At 44.2% G+C, this 25,012-nt stretch overlaps 1 protein-coding gene across 1 annotated transcript in view; it reads left to right on the plus strand.

Annotated features, from left to right (window-relative positions):
- Nucleotides 1-21,003: 21,003 nt before the first annotated feature.
- LOC124123138 (GTP-binding protein GEM-like) overlaps nt 21,004-25,012 on the plus strand; it is a 102,827-nt gene continuing 98,818 nt past the window's right edge. Inside the window, exon 1 of the mRNA XM_046486411.2 lies at nt 21,004-21,717. Coding sequence (XP_046342367.1) covers nt 21,165-21,717 — 553 coding nt within the window. The 5' untranslated portion in view covers nt 21,004-21,164. The remainder of the gene's footprint in view (nt 21,718-25,012) is intronic.

The following is a 25,012-nucleotide window of genomic DNA, read 5'->3' on the forward strand; positions in this document are numbered from 1 at the left end:
TACAACCACCCTTGTGTTATACCGACATTGTGAAATACAACCACCCTTGTGTTATACTGACATTGTGAAATACAACCACCCTTGTGTTATACTGACATTGTGAAATACAACCACCCTTGTGTTATACCGACATTGTGAAATACAACCACCCTTGTGTTATACCGACATTTTGAAATACAACTACCTTTGTGTTATACTGACATTGTGAAATACAACCACCCTTGTGTTATACTGACATTGTGAAATACAACCACCCTTGTGTTATACTGACATTGTGAAATACAACCACCCTTGTGTTATACTGACATTGTGAAATACAACCACCCTTGTGTTATACTGACATTGTGAAATACAACCACCCTAGTGTTATACTGACATTGTGAAATACAACCACCCTTGTGTTATACTGACATTGTGGAATACAACCACCCTTGTGTTATACTGACATTGTGAAATATAACCACCCTTGTGTTATACTGACATTGTGAAATACAACCACCCTTGTGTTATACCGACATTGTGAAATACAACCACCCTTGTGTTATACTGACATTGTGAAATACAACCACCCTTGTGTTATACTGACATTGTAAAATACAACCATCCTAGTGTTATACTGACATTGTGAAATACAACCACCCTTGTGTTATACCGACATTGTGAAATACAACCACCCTTGTGTTATACCGTGATTGTGAAATACAACTACCCTTGTGTTATACTGACATTGTGAAATACAACCACCCTTGTGTTATACTGACATTGTGAAATACAACCACCCTTGTGTTATACTGACATTGTGAAATACAACCACCCTTGTGTTATACTGACATTGTGAAATACAACCACCCTTGTGTTATACTGACATTGTGAAATACAACCACCCTTGTGTTATACTGACATTGTGAAATACAACCACCCTTGTGTTATACTGACATTGTGAAATACAACCACCCTTGTGTTATACTGACATTGTGAAATACAACCACCCTTGTGTTATACTGACATTGTGAAATACAACCATCCTAGTGTTATACTGACATTGTGAAATACAACCACCCTTGTGTTATACCGACATTGTGAAATACAACCACCCCAGTGTTATACCGACATTGTGAAATACAACTACCCTTGTGTTATACTGACATTGTGAAATACAACCACCCTCTTGTTATACTGACATTGTGAAATACAACCACCCTTGTGTTATACTGACATTGTGAAATACAACCACCCTTGTGTTATACTGACATTGTGAAATACAACCACCCTTGTGTTATACTGACATTGTGAAATACAACCACCCTTGTGTTATACTGACATTGTGAAATACAACCACCCTTGTGTTATACTGACATTGTGAAATACAACCACCCTTGTGTTATACTGACATTGTGAAATACAACCACCCTTGTGTTATACTGACATTGTGAAATACAACCACCCTTGTGTTATACTGACATTGTGAAATACAACCACCCTTGTGTTATACTGACATTGTGAAATACAACCACCCTTGTGTTATACTGACATTGTGAAATACAACCACCCTTGTGTTATACTGACATTGTGAAATACAACCACCCGAGTGTTATACCGACATTGTGAAATACAACCATCCTAGTGTTATACTGATATTGTGAAATACAACCACCCTTGTGTTATACTGACATTGTGAAATACAACCACCCTTGTGTTATACTGACATTGTGAAATACAACTACCCTTGTGTTATACTGACATTGTGAAATACAACCACCCTCGTGTTATACCGACATTGTGAAATACAACCACCCTTGTGTTATACTGACATTGTGAAATACAACCACCCCAGTGTTATACCGACATTGTGAAATACAACCACCCTAGTCTTAAACTGACACTGTGAAATACAACCACCCTTGTGTTATACTGACATTGTGAAATACAACCACCCTAGTGTTATACCGACATTGTGAAATACAACCACCCTTGTGTTATACTGACATTGTGAAATACAACCACCCTAGTGTTATACTGACATTGTGAAATACAACCACCCTAGTGTTATACCGAAATTGTGAAATACAACCATCCTAGTGTTATACTGACATTGTGAAATACAACCACTCTTGTGTTATACCGACATTGTGAAATACAACCACCCTTGTGTTAAACTGACATTGTGAAATACAACCACCCTTGTGTTATACTGATATTGTGAAATACAACCACCCTTGTGTTATACCGACATTGTGAAATACAACCACCCTAGTGTTATACTGACATTGTGAAATACAACCACCCTTGTGTTATGCCGACATTGTGAAATACAACCACCCTAGTCTTAAACTGACACTGTGAAATACAACCACCCTTGTGTTATACTGACATTGTGAAATACAACCACCCTTGTGTTATACTGACATTGTGAAATACAACCACCCTTGTGTTATGCCGACATTGTGAAATACAACCACCCTTGTGTTATACTGACATTGTGAAATACAACCACCCTTGTGTTATGCCGACATTGTGAAATACAACCACCCTTGTGTTATACTGACATTGTGAAATACAACCACCCTTGTGTTATGCCGACATTGTGAAATACAACCACCCTTGTGTTATGCCGACATTGTGAAATACAACCACCCTTGTGTTATACTGACATTGTGAAATACAACCACCCTTGTGTTATGCCGACATTGTGAAATACAACCACCCTTGTGTTATGCCGACATTGTGAAATACAACCACCCTTGTGTTATACTGACATTGTGAAATACAACCACCCTTGTGTTATACTGACATTGTGAAATACAACCACCCTTGTGTTATACTGACATTGTGAAATACAACCACCCTTGTGTTATACCGACATTGTGAAATACAACCACCCTTGTGTTATACTGACATTGTGAAATACAACCACCCTTGTGTTATGCCGACATTGTGAAATACAACCACCCTTGTGTTATACCGACATTGTGAAATACAACCACCCCAGTGTTATACCGACATTGTGAAATACAACCACCCTTGTGTTATACTGACATTGTGAAATACAACCACCCTTGTGTTATACTGACATTGTGAAATACAACCACCCTTGTGTTATGCCGACATTGTGAAATACAACCACCCTTGTGTTATACTGACATTGTGAAATACAACCACCCTTGTGTTATGCCGACATTGTGAAATACAACCACCCTTGTGTTATGCCGACATTGTGAAATACAACCACCCTTGTGTTATGCCGACATTGTGAAATACAACCACCCTTGTGTTATGCCGACATTGTGAAATACAATCACCCTAGTGTTAAACTGACATTGTGAAATACAACCACCCTTGTGTTATACCGACATACAACTACAGAAGCACCTTAGTAGCGTGCGTTAAGTCAGTATTGAATGGGGTGACTGTTGTCTGGAGCTGTCTGATCTGTGTCGAATGACATGTGCACCGTGGTACGAAACAGCTAAGTGCTGAGACTGCTGTATGTCCTTGTTAAGGTGTGTTACAATCACCTCAGTGCTGAGACTGCTGTATGTCCTTGTTAAGGTGTGTTACTATCACCTCAGTGCTGAGACTGCTGTATGTCCTTGTTAAGGTGTATGACGATCACCTCAGTGCTGAGACTGATGTATGTCCTTGTTAAGATGTGTTACTATCACCTCAGTGCTGAGACTGCTGTATGTCCTTGTTAAGGTGTGTTACTGTCACCTCAGTGCTGAGACTGCTGTATGTCCTTGTTAAGGTGTGTGACGATCACCTCAGTGCTGAGACTGCTGTATGTCCTTGTTAAGGTGTGTTACTATCACCTCAGTGCTGAGACTGCTGTATGTCCTTGTTAAGGTGTGTTAGTATCACCTCAGTGCTGAGACTGCTGTATGTCCTTGTTAAGGTGTGTGACGATCACCTCAGTGCTGAGACTGCTGTATGTCCTTGTTAAGGTGTGTTACTATCACCTCAGTGCTGAGACTGCTGTATGTCCTTGTTAAGGTGCGTTACAATCACCTCAGTGCTGAGACTGCTGTATGTCCTTGTTAAGGTGCGTTACAATCACCTCAGTGCTGAGACTGCTGTATGTCCTTGTTAAGGTGTGTGGCGATCACCTCAGTGCTGAGACTGATGTATGTCCTTGTTAAGGTGTATGACGATCACCTCAGTGCTGAGACTGCTGTATGTCCTTGTTAAGGTGCGTTACAATCACCTCAGTGCTGAGACTGCTGTATGTCCTTGTTAAGGTGTGTGGCGATCACCTCAGTGCTGAGACTGCTGTATGTCCTTGTTAAGGTGTATGACGATCACCTCAGTGCTGAGACTGCTGTATGTCCTTGTTAAGGTGCGTTACGATCACCTCAGTGCTGAGACTGCTGTATGTCCTTGTTAAGGTGTATGACGATCACCTCAGTGCTGAGACTGCTGTATGTCCTTGTTAAGGTGTGTTACTATCACCTCAGTGCTGAGACTGCTGTATGTCCTTGTTAAGGTGTGTTACTATCACCTCAGTGCTGAGACTGCTGTATGTCCTTGTTAAGGTGTGTTACTATCACCTCAGTGCTGAGACTGCTGTATGTCCTTGTTAAGGTGCGTTACGATCACCTCAGTGCTGAGACTGCTGTATGTCCTTGTTAAGGTGCGTTACGATCACCTCAGTGCTGAGACTGCTGTATGTCCTTGTTAAGGTGTGTTACTGTCACCTCAGTGCTGAGACTGCTGTATGTCCTTGTTAAGGTGCGTTACAATCACCTCAGTGCTGAGACTGCTGTATGTCCTTGTTAAGGTGCGTTACGATCACCTCAGTGCTGAGACTGCTGTATGTCCTTGTTAAGGTGTGTTACTATCACCTCAGTGCTGAGACTGCTGTATGTCCTTGTTAAGGTGTGTTACTATCACCTCAGTGCTGAGACTGCTGTATGTCCTTGTTAAGGTGTGTGACGATCACCTCAGTGCTGAGACTGCTGTATGTCCTTGTTAAGGTGTGTTACTATCACCTCAGTGCTGAGACTGCTGTATGTCCTTGTTAAGGTGTGTTACGATCACCTCAGTGCTGAGACTGCTGTATGTCCTTGTTAAGGTGTGTTACTATCACCTCAGTGCTGAGACTGCTGTATGTCCTTGTTAAGGTGTGTTACGATCACCTCAGTGCTGAGACTGCTGTATGTCCTTGTTAAGGTGTGTTACTATCACCTCAGTGCTGAGACTGCTGTATGTCCTTGTTAAGGTGTGTTACTATCACCTCAGTGCTGAGACTGCTGTATGTCCTTGTTAAGGTGTGTGACGATCACCTCAGTGCTGAGACTGCTGTATGTCCTTGTTAAGGTGTGTTACTATCACCTCAGTGCTGAGACTGCTGTATGTCCTTGTTAAGGTGCGTTACGATCACCTCAGTGCTGAGACTGCTGTATGTCCTTGTTAAGGTATGCCACTGAGTCGTGTCCGTGACTGTGATGGTGTTTGTACCTGACTACAGGGCATCTAAAGGATACATATACATGCATTGTTTGAAATGTCTGCATGTAGGAAATATACTGAACCGCAAAAGAAACGTCACCATTGATAGATTTCTGAGAAACCTTATTTGTCCAAACACTTTAAACATACTTTGAGACATATTGAAAAGATGAAACTTGACAAACCTGATCATCAAGGTTGAAATTTAAGTTTTAAATGTTCTTAAAGTGAAACACAACACTAGACTCTGAGAAAATGGCATCACAAGTCAGTATCTCGTGTGTCCGCCATGTGCATTGATGACTGCCGTGCAACGTCGATACATGGAATGGATGAGGCGGTTGATGAAGGCCATAGGCACTTGAGCCCACACGCTGAGGAACGCCTGACGCAGTTCAGCTTCAGTTGTCGGCCTTGGTCGGACGTCATTCAGCCGTCTTTGAATCTCGTCCCGTAGGTGCTCAATGGGATTTAAATCGCGATGGAGGACAGGCCACTGCATGGTTCTGATGCCATTCTGCTGGAGGAAGCCTGTTGTTGCTATCGCAGTGTGGGGACGGGCGTTATCATGCTGAAACTTGTGGTTGCGGCGACGTGCCAAATGAGGTATGGCGTGTGGTCACAAGACTTGATCAATGTACCGAGCTGCTGTGACACCATTGCCTCTCGCTGGACCGATGTTCTGGAAGGCCACAGGGCCTGACATTCTGTGCAAGACCAATTCCACACCACACCATGATGCTCGGACCACCCCACGAGTCTCTCCCAACAAGACGAGCATCCGAATAACGTTCTCCACGGCGTCGCCAAACGCTCTCTCTCCCTCTGCTATCTACTGTTGAGATACAAGAACGGCTCTCGTCTGAGAAGAGGACTCTTCTCCACTGCTGGTTGCGCCAATGCTGGTGCTGTGTTGCCCACTGAAGACGGTCCCGGCGATGACGTGGTGTAAGAATGGGTCTTCGGTGTGGCCTGTGACAGTGAGTCGCTGGTGTGTCCCCATGGTCTGTCGAGCAGTTTCCGCAGCAGTAACAAAGCGACCTTCAAGATGCTGTCGCACAATCTGACGATCCTGACGTCGGGTGGTGACCCTTGGTCTTCCCCTACGTGGTCGGCCATCTGTAGTGTTGGTGGTCTGGTACCGTTGCTGGGGCCTGTATATGGTCCTTACGTGGACCTGAAATGCATTTGCTACTTGCCGGGCGGTTGTCCAGCATGCAATCGTCCAAGGGCTTGGTGTCGCTGATTGATTGTCAATCTTGGCATGTGGTAGCAATTCAATAATGAATGAATGTTATCCGATCTGGGAGGATTTTTATAGGGCAAGAACTGGGGGAACGCACGTGCATTTCAATTTGCTCGGAACTCATGTTCATCGGGCTACTATGGCCGTTGCCGTGATGCGTTTGGGCGATCGGTTTTATTGTCATCTGCTTTTTTTTTTCATCAAAGTTCATTTTTCCGGACAAGGTAATGTTAAATTTTAGAAACTTTGACAAAAATTACCCAGATACTTAAATGACAGCTTTTCATGCAATGTTACTTGGGGTGACGTTTCTTTTTCGGTTTAGTATATAACCGTTTAGTGAGAGACATCATCTCTAAAACATCGGAACACGGAATGAACACGTCAACATGTTTACTGATAACTGAGCTTTTTTGGCACTGTAGTTCAGTTGTCAGTTTGTTCCTTTTTCTCGATTTTCCATTTAAGAGAAAAATGACTATTGAGCCATGACACGAAAGCCCACTCGACTTGTAGGCTTCGCGCTGCCACTGGCTCTGTCAAGGAGCATTAGAGAGCGGACAGTGCAACCATTTCTCTGCTGTGGGCGACGACATTTGACCCTTTTCCGTTGTTCCTTCATGTGATTGTTATTTATTATCATGAAGAGTTACAGCTTTAATTCCGAGCATACGACTACACACGCAAGTTAACATATCTGTTTCCAACGAGTGACTCTTCCAACACAAACTGGCACAAACTGGCTGTATAACGGCTCTGTGGCACTGACTGAAATTACTTGTCACGTGATTGCTGCGGCTTTGAAGAAAGGATCCATAACATAGATACAGTCAGAAAAAAGAGACGGGAGCCTGGTTTCAAACACGTATATTGAGGGTGTTCCTCGTTCATGACATCGCTATATAACTTTATCATCCGGTCGGATGCTCTTCTTTACTGTTGTCTATCAACGTACTGGCCATCAGATGGGTCTTCCGTGTGGTATTTTCCAGCTGTATTGGCCACTCTGCTGGAGTCTGTTCACAACATGAGATTATAAATGTGTGAAGGCTGTCCTTCTCTATTAAATCTCAATGCAAGAGGCTATAACTGAAATCGACCAACCATTGCCAGCACAAAGGCCAGCCGTCTTGACAAGAACACCTTGAGTTCAATCAATCAATTAAGCAAATAGAGTCGTGTGAGATGTAATGTGATAATTCCCGGGGATTGGTGGTCCGGAATTGATCGTGCAGCGGTAGAAGCACCAGGAGATGGTCGCTGATTTCACACTTCTATTTAATTATGCAAATTTTAAAATGTCCTTTCTTTTGCAACCTTTTCAAGGAGCATGATCATATGACACTTTTTTACGGATAGCAACTCCTTCAGGTGAACGAAGGAGCAAGAAGTAGCTCTGACACGTACAGAGAATGAATGAAGCTGCTATCCATAAAAAAGTGTCATGTATTCATGTTCTCCCAATGCCTATTAACGACTTGTTTGCATGGAAGAACATACAGTACACTGTATGTTGGACTGGGACCTTTTACAGAGAGTCACACAAGTAGTGACAGGTGCACCTGTTTAAGTACTTCGCATGTTGGACAGTCTGTATCAGTGTATCGACTGGCGAGATGTGTGGCAGAGAGGTCACAACATCTACACAACGACAATGTGCCCGTGACATATTCACAGGCTGTGTCTTTTTACGTGACAGCTGGACGTGACTGAGAGCATCATACAAAGAATGCCATGAGGGTCACAGCACGAGGACAGTGGGTGATGGTGATGGGTGATGTGTGGGCGGGGCCAGCCACTGTTGTCACACTGTCCGACACGACACCCGGTGCACACTGTCCGACACGACACCCGGTGCACACTGTCCGACACGACACCCGGTGCACACTGTCCGACACGACACCCGGTGCACACTGTCCGACACGACACCCGGTGCACACTGTCCGGCACGACACCCGGTGCACACTGTCCGGCACGACACCCGGTGCACACTGTCCGACACGACACCCGGTGCACACTGTCCGACACGACACCCGGTGCACACTGTCCGACACGACACCCGGGGCACACTGTCCGACACGACACCCGGTGCACACTGTCCGACACGACACCCGGTGCACACTGTCCGGCACGACACCCGGTGCACACTGTCCGACACGACACCCGGTGCACACTGTCCGGCACGACACCCGGTGCACACTGTGTTTAACACACATGTAAGTTACTGGAACATTATGGGATGGTGCAAGTAAAGAGGTGAGGTGAAATTGGGTTTAACGTCGCGTCCAAGATTATTGCACTTATATAGCGACGTGCATGCACGTGTATGTGTGTGTGTGGCTGCTTGTACTAGTCCGGACTGATGCCGATTTATAGTGCTAGCTCACTGAGATACCATGCCGCAGTTTAACATGAGTACCCCACTCAGACACAGTATACTGACTCCGAGCCGACCAGTCCTTGTTTTAGCCCCTTAATGCCGAGCGCCAGACAGGGTAACAACAAGTTCAATCTTTTAACGTCTTTTTGTATGACGCGGCCCGGGATCGAACCCTGGACCTTCCGCTCTCCGGGCGGACGCTCTACCACTAGACCACGGAGGCGGTCCTGCAAGTAAAGAGCGCATCAGACATGCATCAGCTATGTGCAGCACCAAGTGAGGACCGTCTTGCCTCGTACCAGGCCAGGCTGTTGTAGGCAGGGCACGTGTTGGGGAGGGTGTACTGTCTATGGGGTTCATTCACCAAAAGTCAATCACCGAGTACATCACAGTCAATCACTAAGAGCATCACAGTCAATCACCGAGAAAATCATAGTCAATCACGGAGTACTTCGCAGTCAATCACCGAGTACATGACAGTCAATCACCGTGTACATCACAGTCAATCACCGAGTACATCACAGTCAATAACCGAGTACATCACAGTCAATCACCGAGTACATCACAATCAGACACCGAGTACATCACAGTCCATCACAGTCCATCAAACATGTTTTATTGTCCAAAAAGACAAAGGGATTGGGCCCAGGTGCATCGCATACTAACTCGACTTCTCCCCCTGTACAGTTAAACACACTATCTTGCCTTCTCCCTCTGTACAGTTAAACATACTATCTCGCCTTCTCCCTCTGTACAGTTAAACATACTATCTCACCTTTTCCCTCTCTACAGTTAAACATACTATCTCGCCTTCTCCTTCTCTACAGTTCAACATTCTCTCTCGCCTTCTCCCCCATACAGTTAAACATACTATCTCGCCTTCTCCCCCTGTACAGTTAAGCATACTATCTCGCCTTCTCTCCCTGTACAGTTAAACATACAATCTCGCATTCTCCCTCTGTACAGTTAAACATTCTATCTCGCCTTCTCCCCCTGTACAGTTAAACATACTATCTCGCCTTCTCCCTCTCTACAGTAAAACATACTATCTCGCCTTCTCCCCCCTGTACAGTAAAACATACTATCTCGCCTCCCCCCCTCCCCCGCCTGTACAGTAAAACATACTATCTCGCCTTCTCCTCCTGTACAGTTAAACATACTATCTCGCCTTCTCCCCCTTGACAGTTAAACATACTGTCTCGCCTTCTCCTTCTCTACAGTTAAACATACAATCTCGCCTTCTCCTTCTCTACAGTTCAACATACTATCTCGCCTTCGCCCTCTCTACAGTTTAACATATTATCTCGCCTTCTCCCTCTCTACAGTGAAGCATACTATCTCGCCTTCTTCCCCCGTGCAATAAACATACTATCTCGCCTTCTCCCTCTCTACAGTTAAACATACTATCTCGCCTTCTCCCTCTCTACAGTTCAACATACTATCTCGCTTTCTCCCCCCGTACAGTTTAACATACTATCTCGCCTTCTCCCTCTCTACAGTTAAACATACTATCTCGCCTTCTCCCCCCGTGCAGTAAAACATACTATCTCGCCTTCTCCCTCTCTACAGTTAAACATACTATCTCGCCTTCTTCCTCTCTACAGTAAAACATACTATCTCGCCTTCTCCCTCTGTACAGTTAAACATACTATCTCGCCTTCTCCCTCTCTACAGTTAAACATACTATCTCGCCTTCTTCCTCTCTACAGTAAAACATACTATCTCGCCTTCTCCCTCTCTACAGTTCAACATACTATCTCGCCTTCTCCCCCCGTACAGTAAAACATACTATCTCGCCTTCTCCCTCTCTACAGTTAAGCATACTATCTCGCCTTCTCCCTCTCTACAGTTAAACATACTATCTCGCCTTCTGCCTCTCTACAGTTAAACATACTATCTCGCATTCTCCCTCTCTACAGTTAAACATACAATCTCGCCTTCTCCTTCTCTACAGTTCAACATACTATCTCGCCTTCAGAAAGACGTCACCTTAATGAAGTCACGGCATGACGTCCACGCTGTGCTGAAGTGAGTATTAATGGTACAGTAGTCAACACAAGCAAGTCTATACAAGAGGCGAGTTACCGGAAATGGACCAGAAACCGGAAGTCATGAGGCATGTGTGTCCCATCCTACACAACATGAATTAACGAGAGTGATACCGGAGAACATGAGTGTATCATGCCATCAAACGAGAAGCTATCATTCCGCTTTTCCGTGCTTCTGCTGGCAACTCTCTGGCGCTTGGTCTCCTCACGATCTGGTCCAGTGTTAATTTTCTGTCACTGTGTCAGTCATGTTCTGGTCCAGTGTTGATTCTCTGTCACTGTTTCAGTCACGTTCTGGTCCAGTGTTGATTCTCTGTCACTGTGTCAGTCATGTTCTGGTCCAGTGTTGATTCTCTGTCACTGTGTCAGTCATGTTCTGGTCCAGTGTTGATTCTCTGTCACTGTGTCAGTCATGTTCTGGTCCAGTGTTGATTCTCTGTCACTGTGTCAGCCATGTTCTGGTCCAGTGTTGATTCTCTGTCACTGTTTCAGTCACGTTCTGGTCCAGTCTTGATTCTCTGTCACTGTGACAGTCATGTTCTTGTCTAGTGTTGATTCTCTGTCACTGTGTCAGTCATGTTCTGGTCCAGTGTTGATTCTCTGTCACTGTGTCAGCCATGTCCTGGTCCAGTGTTGATTCTCTGTCACTGTGTCAGCCATGTCCTGGTCCAGTGTTGATTCTCTGTCACTGTGTCAGTCATGTTCTGGTCCAGTGTTGATTCTCTGTCACTGTGTCAGTCATGTTCTGGTCCAGTGTTGATTCTCTGTCACTGTGTCAGCCATGTTCTGGTCCAGTGTTGATTCTCTGTCACTGTTTCAGTCACGTTCTGGTCCAGTGTTGATTCTCTGTCACTGTGACAGTCATGTTCTTGTCTAGTGTTGATTCTCTGTCACTGTGTCAGTCACGTTCTGGTCCAGTGTTGATTCTCTGTCACTGTGTCAGCCATGTCCTGGTCTAGTGATGATTCTCTGTCACTGTGTCAGCCATGTCCTGGTCCAGTGTTGATTCTCTGTCACTGTGTCAGCCATGTCCTGGTCCAGTGTTGATTCTCTGTCACTGTGTCAGTCATGTTCTGGTCCAGTGTTGATTCTCTGTCACTGTGTCAGCCATGTCCTGGTCCAGTGTTGATTCTCTGTCACTGTGTCAGCCATGTCCTGGTCCAGTGTTGATTCTCTGTCACTGTGTCAGTCATGTTCTGGTCCAGTGTTGGTTCTCTGTCACTGTGTCAGCCATGTCCTGGTCCAGTGTTGATTCTCTGTCACTGTGTCAGCCATGTCCTGGTCCAGTGTTGATTCTCTGTCACTGTGTCAGCCATGTCCTGGTCCAGTGTTGATTCTCTGTCACTGTGTCAGTCATGTTCTGATCCAGTGTTGATTCTCTGTCACTGTTTCAGTCATGTTCTGGTCCAGTGTTGATTCTCTGTCACTGTGTCAGTCATGTTCTGGTCCAGTGTTGATTCTCTGTCACTGTTTCAGTCACGTTCTGGTCCAGTGTTGATTCTCTGTCACTGTGTCAGTCATGTTCTGGTCCAGTGTTGATTCTCTGTCACTGTGTCAGTCATGTTCTGGTCCATTGTTGGTTCTCTGTCACTGCGTCAGTCATGTTCTGGTCCAGTGTTGATTCTCTGTCACTGTGTCAGTCATGTTCTGGTCTAGTGATGATTCTCTGTCACTGTGTCAGCCATGTCCTGGTCCAGTGTTGATTCTCTGTCACTGTGTCAGTCATGTTCTGGTCCAGTGTTGATTCTCTGTCACTGTGTCAGTCATGTTCTGGTCCAGTGTTGATTCTCTGTCACTGTGTCAGTCATGTTCTGGTCTAGTGATGATTCTCTGTCACTGTGTCAGCCATGTCCTGGTCCAGTGTTGATTCTCTGTCACTGTGTCAGTCATGTTCTGGTCCAGTGTTGATTCTCTGTCACTGTGTCAGTCATGTTCTGGTCCAGTGTTGATTCTCTGTCACTGTGTCAGCCATGTCCTGGTCCAGTGTTGATTCTCTGTCACTGTGTCAGTCATGTTCTGGTCCAGTGTTGATTCTCTGTCACTGTGTCAGCCATGTCCTGGTCCAGTGTTGATTCTCTGTCACTGTGTCAGTCATGTTCTGGTCCAGTGTTGATTCTCTGTCACTGTGTCAGTCATGTTCTGGTCCAGTGTTGATTCTCTGTCACTGTTTCAGTCACGTTCTGGTCCAGTGTTGATTCTCTGTCACTGTGTCAGTCATGTCCTGGTCCAGTGTTGATTCTCTGTCACTGTGTCAGTCATGTTCTGGTCCAGTGTTGATTCTCTGTCACTGTGTCAGCCATGTCCTGGTCCAGTGTTGATTCTCTGTCACTGTGTCAGTCATGTTCTGGTCCAGTGTTGATTCTCTGTCACTGTGTCAGTCATGTTCTGGTCCAGTGTTGATTCTCTGTCACTGTGTCAGTCACGTTCTGGTCCAGTGTTGATTCTCTGTCACTGTGTCAGTCACTCACACGTTCACAGAACTACTACATAGTGTCACGAGGTGATTGACATTGAAACACAGGTTAATCCAGAAGTCGGAACACACAGGGCAAAACTGGGAACTGAATGAATCCCCGCAGAAGATCAATCAGGAGATTAACCTTCTGTGTTGTGAAATTTGATGTAGTCCCAATATAGCTTAGATACCTTTCATTTTAATTTGGAACCTGACGCTTTAGCGTAGTTTCAAATGTATAAACTGGATGTATCTAAGCTTCAGAGACTACGTCAAATTTCACAACAGTAGGACAAAACAGCAAGAACGCTGTAAAAGTCGCAGGTGTATGACAGCATAATTACACTCGATTTCCCAGGCCAGCTTTCTTAGAACCTTCTTCTAAGGTGCACATGTACCGAATCACATCACAAACATTACTCCGATACACTATTATTTACGGTTATTATTGACTTGTTCAAAATAATGGTTACATAGTAGATAGGTTTTCAAAAGTAATTGATGAAATAACCCTCCATAGATATAGATTTCATATCCTCGCAACATACTTCATATAATCATCTCCCTTTGTAGGGTGTCAAGTTGTAAACATAGTCTAGAATAAATGCTGAACAAATAGATTTATCCAACAATTTATGCCAATAGAATCAAAGGAATGTATTTGTGGAACAGTTGCGAATGATATACTGAAACACGTTTTCATGTCATGTCAAAAGAATTTAGAAGAAAGAAATGTCATATTTGATAAAATCTTCGATTTGCTTGATGTTAACATATTTGTGAGAATCTGGACAGACGATGATACCTTTCTGACTTTTCTGCTTGGCGGGTTACCTGAACAACTTGAAGTTGAATTAGACTACAATGTATGAGCAGAGAGCATGATGAATATTGGTGGTGCAGTTAAAAAGTGGGATGAAGTCATCCGAAGCTGCTTACACTAAACAATGTATGTATTGTAAACAAGTGTATATTTGTAAAAAGCACATGCTAGTTGTCCATCTAATAACACAAATAACCAATATGATACATATGTATATGAACTACTTCTGACATATATGTAATATATATATGTATGTGTGTGTGCACATTTATACTATAGATGTTGTTGTCTTTTCACTGTATACCTTGTAATCTTCATGAAAGGGAGAAATAAAGAAGATCTATCTATCCAACTCGCGCGTACGCACCCACGCATAAACACATACACATGCGCGCGCGCAAAAAGAGTTGTTCACTCAGCGAGTGTTCTAGTGGGTGTGAAAATGTATGTTTATTGTGAGGTATGGAGTGGAATCAGAACGTATATACCTCTAGTGCGTGTGAAAATGTATGTTCATTGTGAGATATGGAGTGGAATCAGAACGTATATACCTCTAGTGCGTGTGAAAATGTATGTTCATTGTGAGATATGGAGTGGAATCAGAACGTATATACCTCTAGTGCGTGTGAAAATGTATGTTCATCGTGAGGTATGGAGTGGAATCAGAACGTATATAGCTCTAGTGGGTGTGAAAATGTATGTTGATTGTGAGGTATGGGGTGGAACCAGAACGTATATACCTCTAGTGGGTGTGAAAAGGTATGTTCATTGTGAGGCATGGAGTGGAATCAGAACGTATATACCTCTAGTGCGTGTGAAAATGTATGTTCATTGTGAGGTATGGGGTGGAACCAGAACGTATATACCTCTAGTGGGTGTGAAAATGTATGTTCATTGTGAGGTATGGAGTGGAATCAGAACGTATATACCTCTAGTGGGTGTGAAAATGTATGTTCATTGTGAGGTATGGGGTGGAACCAGAACGTATATACCTCTAGTGCGTGTGAAAAGGTATGTTCATCGTGAGGTATGGGGTGGAACCAGAACGTATATAGCTCTAGTGGGTGTGAAAATGTATGTTGATTGTGAGGTATGGGGTGGAATCAGAACGTATATACCTCTAGTGGGTGTGAAAATGTATGTTCATTGTGAGGTATGGGGTGGAACCAGAACGTATATACCTCTAGTGCGTGTGAAAAGGTATGTTCATTGTGAGGCATGGAGTGGAATCAGAACGTATATACCTCTAGTGCGTGTGAAAATGTATGTTCATTGTGAGGTATCGAGTGGAATCAGAACGTATATAGCTCTAGTGGGTGTGAAAATGTATGTTTATTGTGAGGCATGGAGTGGAATCAGAACGTATATACCTCTAGTGGGTGTGAAAAGGCGTGTTCATTGTGAGGCATGGAGTGGAATCAGAACGTATATACCTCTAGTGGGTGTGAAAATGTATGTTCATTGTGAGGTATGGAGTGGAATCAGAACGTATATACCTCTAGTGCGTGTGAAAATGTATGTTTATTGTGAGGCATGGAGTGGAATCAGAACGTATATACCTCTAGTGGGTGTGAAAAGGCGTGTTCATTGTGAGGCATGGAGTGGAATCAGAACGTATATACCTCTAGTGCGTGTGAAAAGGCATGTTCATTGTGAGGAATTGAGTGGAATCAGAACTCTAGCGTTCTTTCTTGTTTTGTCATGAATAATTAATACGCTTTATTTAAACACAGTTTTACATACAAAATGTAATGCTATGGGTCAAATACGTCGCAGCAACAACAAGTAGCATGCCCTGTAATTAAAGTTAGTGCGCTCTCTGATGTACAGAATGTTTTATGTTTTGAAAGAGGCCTGCCTCCGTTCCTGTATAGTGTTCCAAATAACTTTCAAACCTGCTCTTGGCCAGTAGATAAGAAACCCGTCTGGTCGATGGTTGATGCATGTCATTGTATCCCAATTGCGTGGATCGATGCTCATGATGTCAATCACTGGATTGTCTGGTCCAGCGAGATTGTGTACCGACCGCCGTCATATAGCTGGAATATTGCTGAATGAGGCGTTTAACAGCAAACAAATAAACAAACAAACAAACAAAAGACAAACAAAGCTCACTGATTCCCTGTAAAGTGCGCGACCTATAGTGGGGAGTCCACAACAGAGATAAGGATGAATGTACGTACAGATCACACCATGCCAGACAGCCCTGAAGGAAGTGCATGCGAGAGGCCGGTGTACTCAGTCAGCTATGGTATGCACAGTAAGGATTTGTCAATTGCATGTTGTCAAGTCAGGTAATCACTGGAAATAACTCATGTCGGACTTGGCGTCTCAGCGATGAAAGCAATGGCGATATGTCCGCTGTGATAACGCCGGGATTTGATGGCCAGTGTTTGCTGGAGATAGAGGTGCTTGGCTGCGCGGTAATCAGATATGTATGTTGTGCTCTTTGACGGTTGTCAGATAGTCAGGACATCAAAGGTCGTCGTAATGACTTATTCTGTACGCCATAGTGTTCACCTCTCCGTGGGAAGTAGTGATGTTGTTGTGCGAGTCGTTCTAGGAAATTGCTAAAACAGCATTAGAAGACGTTTCATCTCGTCTGGACCTGTCACATCAAGATCCCTGAATCACGTGACAGTTGATAGTTGACAGTTCATCTGGACCTGTCAAACCAAGAACCGTGCGATCCGACGAGGACGGCATCAGCTGGACGACCGTGAGAATATACACCTCAAGCGGCATCAGCTGGACGACCGTGAGAATATACACCTCAAGCGGCATCAGCTGGACGACCATGAGAATATACACCTCAAGCGGCATCAGCTGGACGATCATGAGAATATACACCTCAAGCGGCATCAGCTGGACGACCATGAGAATATACACCTCAAGCGGCATCAGCTGGACGATCATGAGAATATACACCTCAAGCGGCATCAGCTGGACGACCATAAGAATATACACCTCAAGCGGCATCAGCTGGACGATCATGAGAATATACACCTCAAGCGGCATCAGCTGGACGATCATGAGAATATACACCTCAAGCGCATTTGTACATGTTTTATAAACCTCTAGTGACGTCACTCTATTGTCTCGCCAGGGTCTTCTTTTACCGACTAAACCTCTACTGGTAGTTTACCGGGCATTCCTAGGGTAAGCCCCGGGCTTTCTGCGAGAAATCCCGGGAGATGTTCTACTGAAAGCCTGTTTTTTGTCCCGAAGAATACCCTCTGTATTGAATTACCTTTCTGCATGAAAAAACAACAACAGAACATGGCTCAACTATTTATTGATATTAGATGAATTTGAAATTGAGCGTCACAGTTCGATTTAGTTTGTCTTCAGGTCATTGGTCATCGGCTCTTTTCGGATTAGCTTCTTCACGTGATGGCGAGTTCATTTTTTTCAACATACTAAGTATGTCAGAGACCGTTGCCTTTTGGTTGTCAGAAGTTCTCTTGTAATTTCGAACGGCGTCGCTCCCATGAAACAAATTGTTCAGATTACTGAAAGTATTACACATACAGCATACAAATACACTTAAAAACTATTACAGATTCCAAAAACACCAATATTACAATATATATCATAAATAAAAAAGAGCACCTTACTGGTTTGGAAAAAATATTTCTTTGATATGTTATGACTTTTGCTGAATAAAAGTTTCTTATTACTGCAGGACTAAAATGTTTATCAACCTACCGGTAATTTCGCAAATCATTTGTTCATCAACGTCACCTTGATACAATCGAGAGGCTGCCGTGGCTCTCAAGGAATGGTTTATCTTCATGCCCTCAATACCGGACGTCTTGCAAAGTCTTTTGACGGTAACTTGTATTTCACGCTCGGAGAGCGGATCTCCTAAACGGAATTTAAAGTCATCACTTTCCTTGTCTTCTTCAGCACAGGATGCCAATTCTTTAAAAACTGACTGCGTCAGAAGTATATCGTTGTTGTCTGCGTCCATCCTCTTCAGTGGAATTCATTCGACTGGCTTGAACCACGTGCGCTCATTGTTACAACGGGCCTGAAGCACGTGCGTCACGTGCAGCGCGCGGATGTACTCCCCGCGTGATGCAGTTAAACTCTCAACAGTAAATATCAATGAAGTCATGTTAATACCAATTAGTAAAATTATTTCTAAATCATATTATTTGATCAGTTCATAAGTGAGATCAAAAACTTGCCCTCGGTTTTGATCCTACACATAAGGTGCATGCTGGAGTGTACAGTCACCTGTCTTTGTCCTATGTCATTCAGCAGCTTGGCCAGATTCTTAGTATATTTCTTAGTTCACGAAATATTTTGTGAAATGCCTCTCGGGAATATGTAAATATTAGACAAATAATCTTGTTTTTTAAAATGTTGTCTGTGTATGCCATGTGTGCTGTGGGAGTAGGGTTGGCAGGTCGCTCATCCTGTTTTCTGGATATACACGGGGAGCTTGTAAAGAGTGTATAAAGTTTTCTCAACAGATTCTTTCCAGAGGTAATCCGTAGACCAACTAGACACGATACAGAGTAATACGTTACAGAGTAATACGTTACAGAGTTACACGTTACAGTGTTTCGCGTTACAGTTACACGTTACAGTGTTTCACCTTACAGAGTTATACGTTACAGTGTTTCATCTTACAGAGATACACGTTAGAGTTACAGGTTACAGTGATTCACGTTACAGAGTTAAACGTTACAGCATTTTACCTTACAGAGTTACATGTTACAGTGTTTCACGTTACAGAGTTACACGTTACAGTGTTTCACCTTACGGAGTTATACGTTACAGTGTTTCATCTTACAGAGTTACACGTTAGAGTTACAGGTTACAGTGATTCACGTTACAGAGTTAAACGTTACAGCATTTTACCTTACAGAGTTACACGTTACAGTGTTTCACGTTACAGTTACACGTTACAGTGTTTCACCTTACAGAGTTACACCTTACAGTGTTTCACCTTACAGAGTTACACGCTAGAGTAACACGTTACAGTGATTCACGTTACAGAGTTACATGTTACAGTGTTTCACCTTACAGAGTTTCACGTTACAGTGTTTCACCTTACAGTTACACGTTAGAGTTACACGTTACAGTGATTCACGTTACAGAGTTATACATTACAGTGTTTCACCTTACAGAGTTACACGTTACAGTAACGCGTTACAGTGATTCACGTTATAGTTACATGTTACAGTGTTTCACCTTACAGAGGTACACGTTACAGTGTTTCACGTTACAGAGGTACACATTACAGTGTTTCACCTTACAGAGGTACACGTTACAGTATTTCACGTTGCAGTGTTTTACGTTACAGAGGTACACGTTACAGTGTATCACGTTACAGACTTACACGTTACAGAGGTACACGTTGCAGTGTTTCACGTTACAGTGTTTCACGTTACAGAGGTACACGTTACAGTGTTTCACGTTACAGACTTACACGTTACAGAGGTACAAGTTAGTGTTTCACGTTACAGAGGTACACGTACGCGTTACAGTGTTTCACGTTACAGAGTTTCACATTACAGTGTTTCACGTTACAGACTTACACATTACAGAGTTTCATATTACAGTGTTTCACGTTACAGAGGTACACGTTACAGAGTTTTACGTTACAATTACATGTTACAGTGATTCACCTTACAGAGTTACAAGTTACAGTGATTCACGTTACAGAGTTACGCGTTACAGTGTTTCACCTTACAGAGTTTCACGTTACAGTGTTTGACGTTACCGACTCGAGTCGGAAGCAGGGAGAACCACGTCCCCGTGCTGTGGCAGCCGATGCCCCCAACGGGGTGAGGAGTGGTGTCAAGTATGACAGTAAAGTGAGTGAGTGAGTGAGTATGGTTTTACGTCGTTTTAGCAATATTCCAGAAATATCACGACGGGGACAACAGAAATGGCCGGCTTCGCACGTTGTACCCATGTCGGAAATCGAACCCGGGTCCTCGACGTGACGAGCGAACGCTTTACCCACTTAGCTACCCACCACCCACAGAGTCGCTGAAGCTGGCGAATTAAAGATACCTTCCCTTGTGAAAACAGAACAGTGATCACACGTGTTCTGACACTAGAAGATAATGAAAAAACGACATCATGCAACACAATAACACAAGACACAACTATAACAGTGTCTGCACCTCCCGACACAAGCGTCTGAGGCTTGAGCTTTGTACCACGGAACTAGGAGCTGTGTAAACACGCAATGTCTTCTGCTGATAACCGTCATGTACCACGGAACTAGGAGCTGTGTAAACCCGCAATGTCTTCTGCTGATAACCGTCATGTACCACGGAACTAGGAGCTGTGTAAACCCGCAATGTCTTCTGCTGATAACCGTCATGTACCACGGAACTAGGAGCTGTGTAAACCCGCAATGTCTTCTGCTGATAACCGTCATGTACCACGGAACTAGGAGCTGTGTAAACCCGCAATGTCTTCTGCTGATAACCGTCATATACCACGGCACTAGGAGCTGTGTAAACCCGCAATGTCTTCTGATAACCGCTGGCGGCCTGTTGTGAATAGCAATGACCACGCACACTCTGCCCGATGTTAAGCTGCGCATTAAACAGTCATTCACTCCGGCAACCTGTGCGACTATAGGCTACTACGGCAGCACTGTCACACTTGGTATTGGCGAACGCTTGCAGAGGGTTGTGGTGAAAATCAATGCAGCGTTCGCTGTGACGAGGCGGTCAGGATTATCCCTACGTCTGTAGATGCGCGTGTGAAGGCTGTAGGGGCTGCAGAGTAGGGGGATGGCGGAGTACCAGGGGGAACCAGGGAGTCTCGCGAGGGGCAGCCCAGTCAAACAAATGTCAAACTTAAACATAAGTCCTCGCCCCAAGAAAAGGGCAACCTCTCTGAAGAAACCTAAAAGACGATTTTTAGAAAATGTTGAATTAGAAGAAATGAGACCCAGGACGAGCAGCTTGCCATCACGAAATGACTTAAAGAAGCCAGTGCAGTATCTGTCTCCATACAGCGAAAGTGCGGAGTATGACAGTGTGTATACTCTGAGGTCTTTTGTGACAACTTCTAAAGGGCGTGTTGTAAACAGAGGGGACTCGCTCCGGTCAAGGAGTACTAACAGTGTGCTGAGTTCTGGCAGCGGGAGTATGACAGAGTTGACCCCCCTCTCCCGGACGTCCAGTTCGCTGTCTCAGAGCAGCGTGGCCAACAGCACCGGGTCAGCGTTCGGGATTAACCCTTTCAAAGTTTTAGTTGTTGGAACTATGGGCGTGGGAAAAACGTCCATCGCTCGCCAGTTCACGACGTCTGACTACCTGGGAGATCTAGACATTAGCATAGGTAAGTACATATAAACTGTTCTCACACTGCACTACACCATGAGTCGAGGTAAGAACTGCACTCCGACACAGACCTGAGTATAACACTTACATGTGATCATAACATCTTTACTCACAGGCTTAGCCAGCAGATGTGGTTGAGGCGGTGTTAGTACATTAAGAAAGTAACTACTCTTGAATCAATCATTGACCACGGTGACCACATGCGTCTCCGGTAAATCTGTCACCAGCAGCTATGTTTGTGTTCTGAATCTACAAACCAGTCAGCACCCTCGGTACCACGACAGACAATGGTACCAAATCCAATCGTAAAGGCTTTTACGTCATTCATACAGACAATACATCTGTTATACAGCAATACATCGGCTCTATAGCAATACATCGGCTCTATAGCAATACATCGGCTATATAAGCCCCAACCTCACATTAATATGAACATCTATGCCTCCTATATGTCGTCCTATGAAACATGGGCTATGTCGTCCCATGTGGACTCCTCGACTGAACTGATGTCTGACTGTTGCGTATCAAGTCAGTCTTTGTTTGTTTATTTGTTTGTTTGTTTGTTTGTTTGTTATTTAACACCGCCCTCATCTATTTTCTAACTATATGCCGGCGGTCTGTAAATAATGGAGCCTGGACCAGACAATTCAGTGATCGACATCGTGAACACCGATCCACGCAATTGGGATACGATGACATGAATCATCGAGCCTGACCACCCGATCAATTATTTTTAAGTCAGTGTGGTCGACTCCTTTAGTGTTAACACTGGGTTTCCATTCCTCCCATGCCTGTGTGATCAGTCACGCTGGCGTCGTGCAGCACGAGCGGCACACAGCTGTGAGTTGCAGGTTGCTACAACAAACGATCTTTGAGTAATCCATAACTCCATTATTAAATGAACACAGTGTAGCATTATCTCACTGCCCCCGATAAAACAATGATCCCCCTACACACACACACACACACACTTTAATAGCGAAGGTCCGAGTCGAGACGCACTGGCCTCCGTGTCAAAGATCCACTCGTTCTGTTGCAGTGTTAACAGGCGAGGTAGGCTTGGAGGGGAGGGGAGATCGAGCCAAGACATGGCAGCGCATCACATTGTTTAACCCCCATGTCAAGAAAAGCGAAGGTGTTTTAACGCTTTTCTACTTATTCCCAGAATGATTCATATGTATTGAAACATTTCGAATGTTGTTTGTTTATTAGGAAGAATAATTTATATTGACCAACATTGTGCAGCATCACTTAGTCGCATACTGTACACTGTACCAGCTGATTGTTGTGATGACGGAGAGAACAACTCAGGAAGGACGTGTTTATATTCGTGACATCTTCATGTCAGTGTTTGGTCTTCACTACATCAACAGTCTATCATCAGAGCTCGTTCTGTCAAGCTTTGGTAATAAGGACGTCGATGTTGATGTCGCCGCTACATGAACTGCCCACGTTGTTAACATCCTGGACGGCATCTACAGATCTCAAACCGTGTAGCAGTCTGTATGTGCCTGATGTAGTGGTTTCTGGTCGCTATTTCTAACAGTATATCCTTTTCCAATGTAGCAGTGATGAGGCCGCATGTGATAGAAGGCAGGCATTGTGTGGATGGAGGGATAATTAGCCTCAGGGGAGAGTCGTTTTACGCTGGACAGGAATGTCAACTATATCAATATCATGAATGATTAACGCCAGTTGTCCTTGCAATCACCTCGCACGCTGGACCGTATCACGACATAGTTGTTTGGCCCGAGGACCGTATCACGACATACGACATAGTTGTTTTGATCAGAGGACAGTATCGCGACATAGTTGTTTTGGCCCGAGGACCGTATCACGACATAGTTGTTTTGATCGGAGGACCGTATCGCGACATAGTTGCTTTGGCCCGAGGACCGTATCAAGACATACGACATAGTTGTTTTGGCCCGAGATATTTATCACGACATAGTTGCTTTGGCCCGAGGACCGTATCACGACATACGACATAGTTGTTTTGGCCCGAGGTACGTATCGCGACATAGTTGCATTGGCCCGAGGACCGTATCAAGACATACGACATAGTTGTTTTGGCCCGAGATATATATCACGACATAGTTGCTTTGGCCCGAGGACCGTATCACGACATACGACATAGTTGCTTTGGCCCGAGGACCGTATCACGACATACGACATAGTTGTTTTGACCCGAGGTACGTATCACGACATGGTTGTTTTGACCCGAGGTACGAGGAGAGTCGTTTTACGCTGAAAAAAAAAGGTCAACTATATCAATATCATGAATGATTAACGCCAGTTGTCCTTGCAATCACCTCGCACGCTGGACCGTATCGCGACATAGTTGCATTGGCCCGAGGACCGTATCAAGACATACGACATAGTTGCTTTGGCCCGAGGACCGTATCACGACATACGACATAGTTGTTTTGACCCGAGGTACGTATCACAACATAGTTGTTTTGACCCGAGGTACGAGGAGAGTCGTTTTACGCTGGACAGAAATGTCAACTATATCAATATCATGAATGATTAACGCCAGTTGTCCTTGCAATCACCTCGCACGCTGGACCGTATCAAGACATAGTTGCTTTGGCCCGAGGACCGTATCAAGACATACGATATAGTTGTTTTGATCAGAGGACCGTATCACGACATACGACATAGTTGATTTGATCAGAGGACCGTATCACGATATACGACATAGTTGATTCGATCAGTGGACCGTATCACGACATACGAGTTAGTTGATTTGATCAGAGGACCGTATCACGATATACGACATAGTTGATTTGATCAGAGGACCGTATCACGATATACGAGTTAGTTGTTTTGATCAGAGGACCGTATCACGACATACGAGTTAGTTGCTTTGATCAGAGGACCGTATCACGACATACGAGTTAGTTGATTTGATCAGAGGACCGTATCACGACATACGAGTTAGTTGATTTGATCAGAGGACCGTATCACGATATACGAGTTAGTTGATTTGATCAGAGGACCGTATCACGACACACGAGTTAGTTGATTTGATCAGAGGACCGTATCACGACATACGAGTTAGTTGATTTGATCAGAGGACCGTATCACGACATACGAGTTAGTTGATTTGATCAGAGGACCGTATCACGACATACGAGTTAGTTGATTTGATCAGAGGACCGTATCACGACATACGAGTTAGTTGATTTGATCAGAGGACCGTATCACGATATACGAGTTAGTTGATTTGATCAGAGGACCGTATCACGATATACGAGTTAGTTGATTTGATCAGAGGACATCTTGATGTG

This window comes from Haliotis rufescens, unplaced genomic scaffold (assembly GCF_023055435.1).
Source record: "Haliotis rufescens isolate VD_foot unplaced genomic scaffold, xgHalRufe1.0.p SCAF_78, whole genome shotgun sequence".
NCBI classification, from domain to species: Eukaryota; Metazoa; Mollusca; class Gastropoda; order Lepetellida; family Haliotidae; genus Haliotis; species Haliotis rufescens.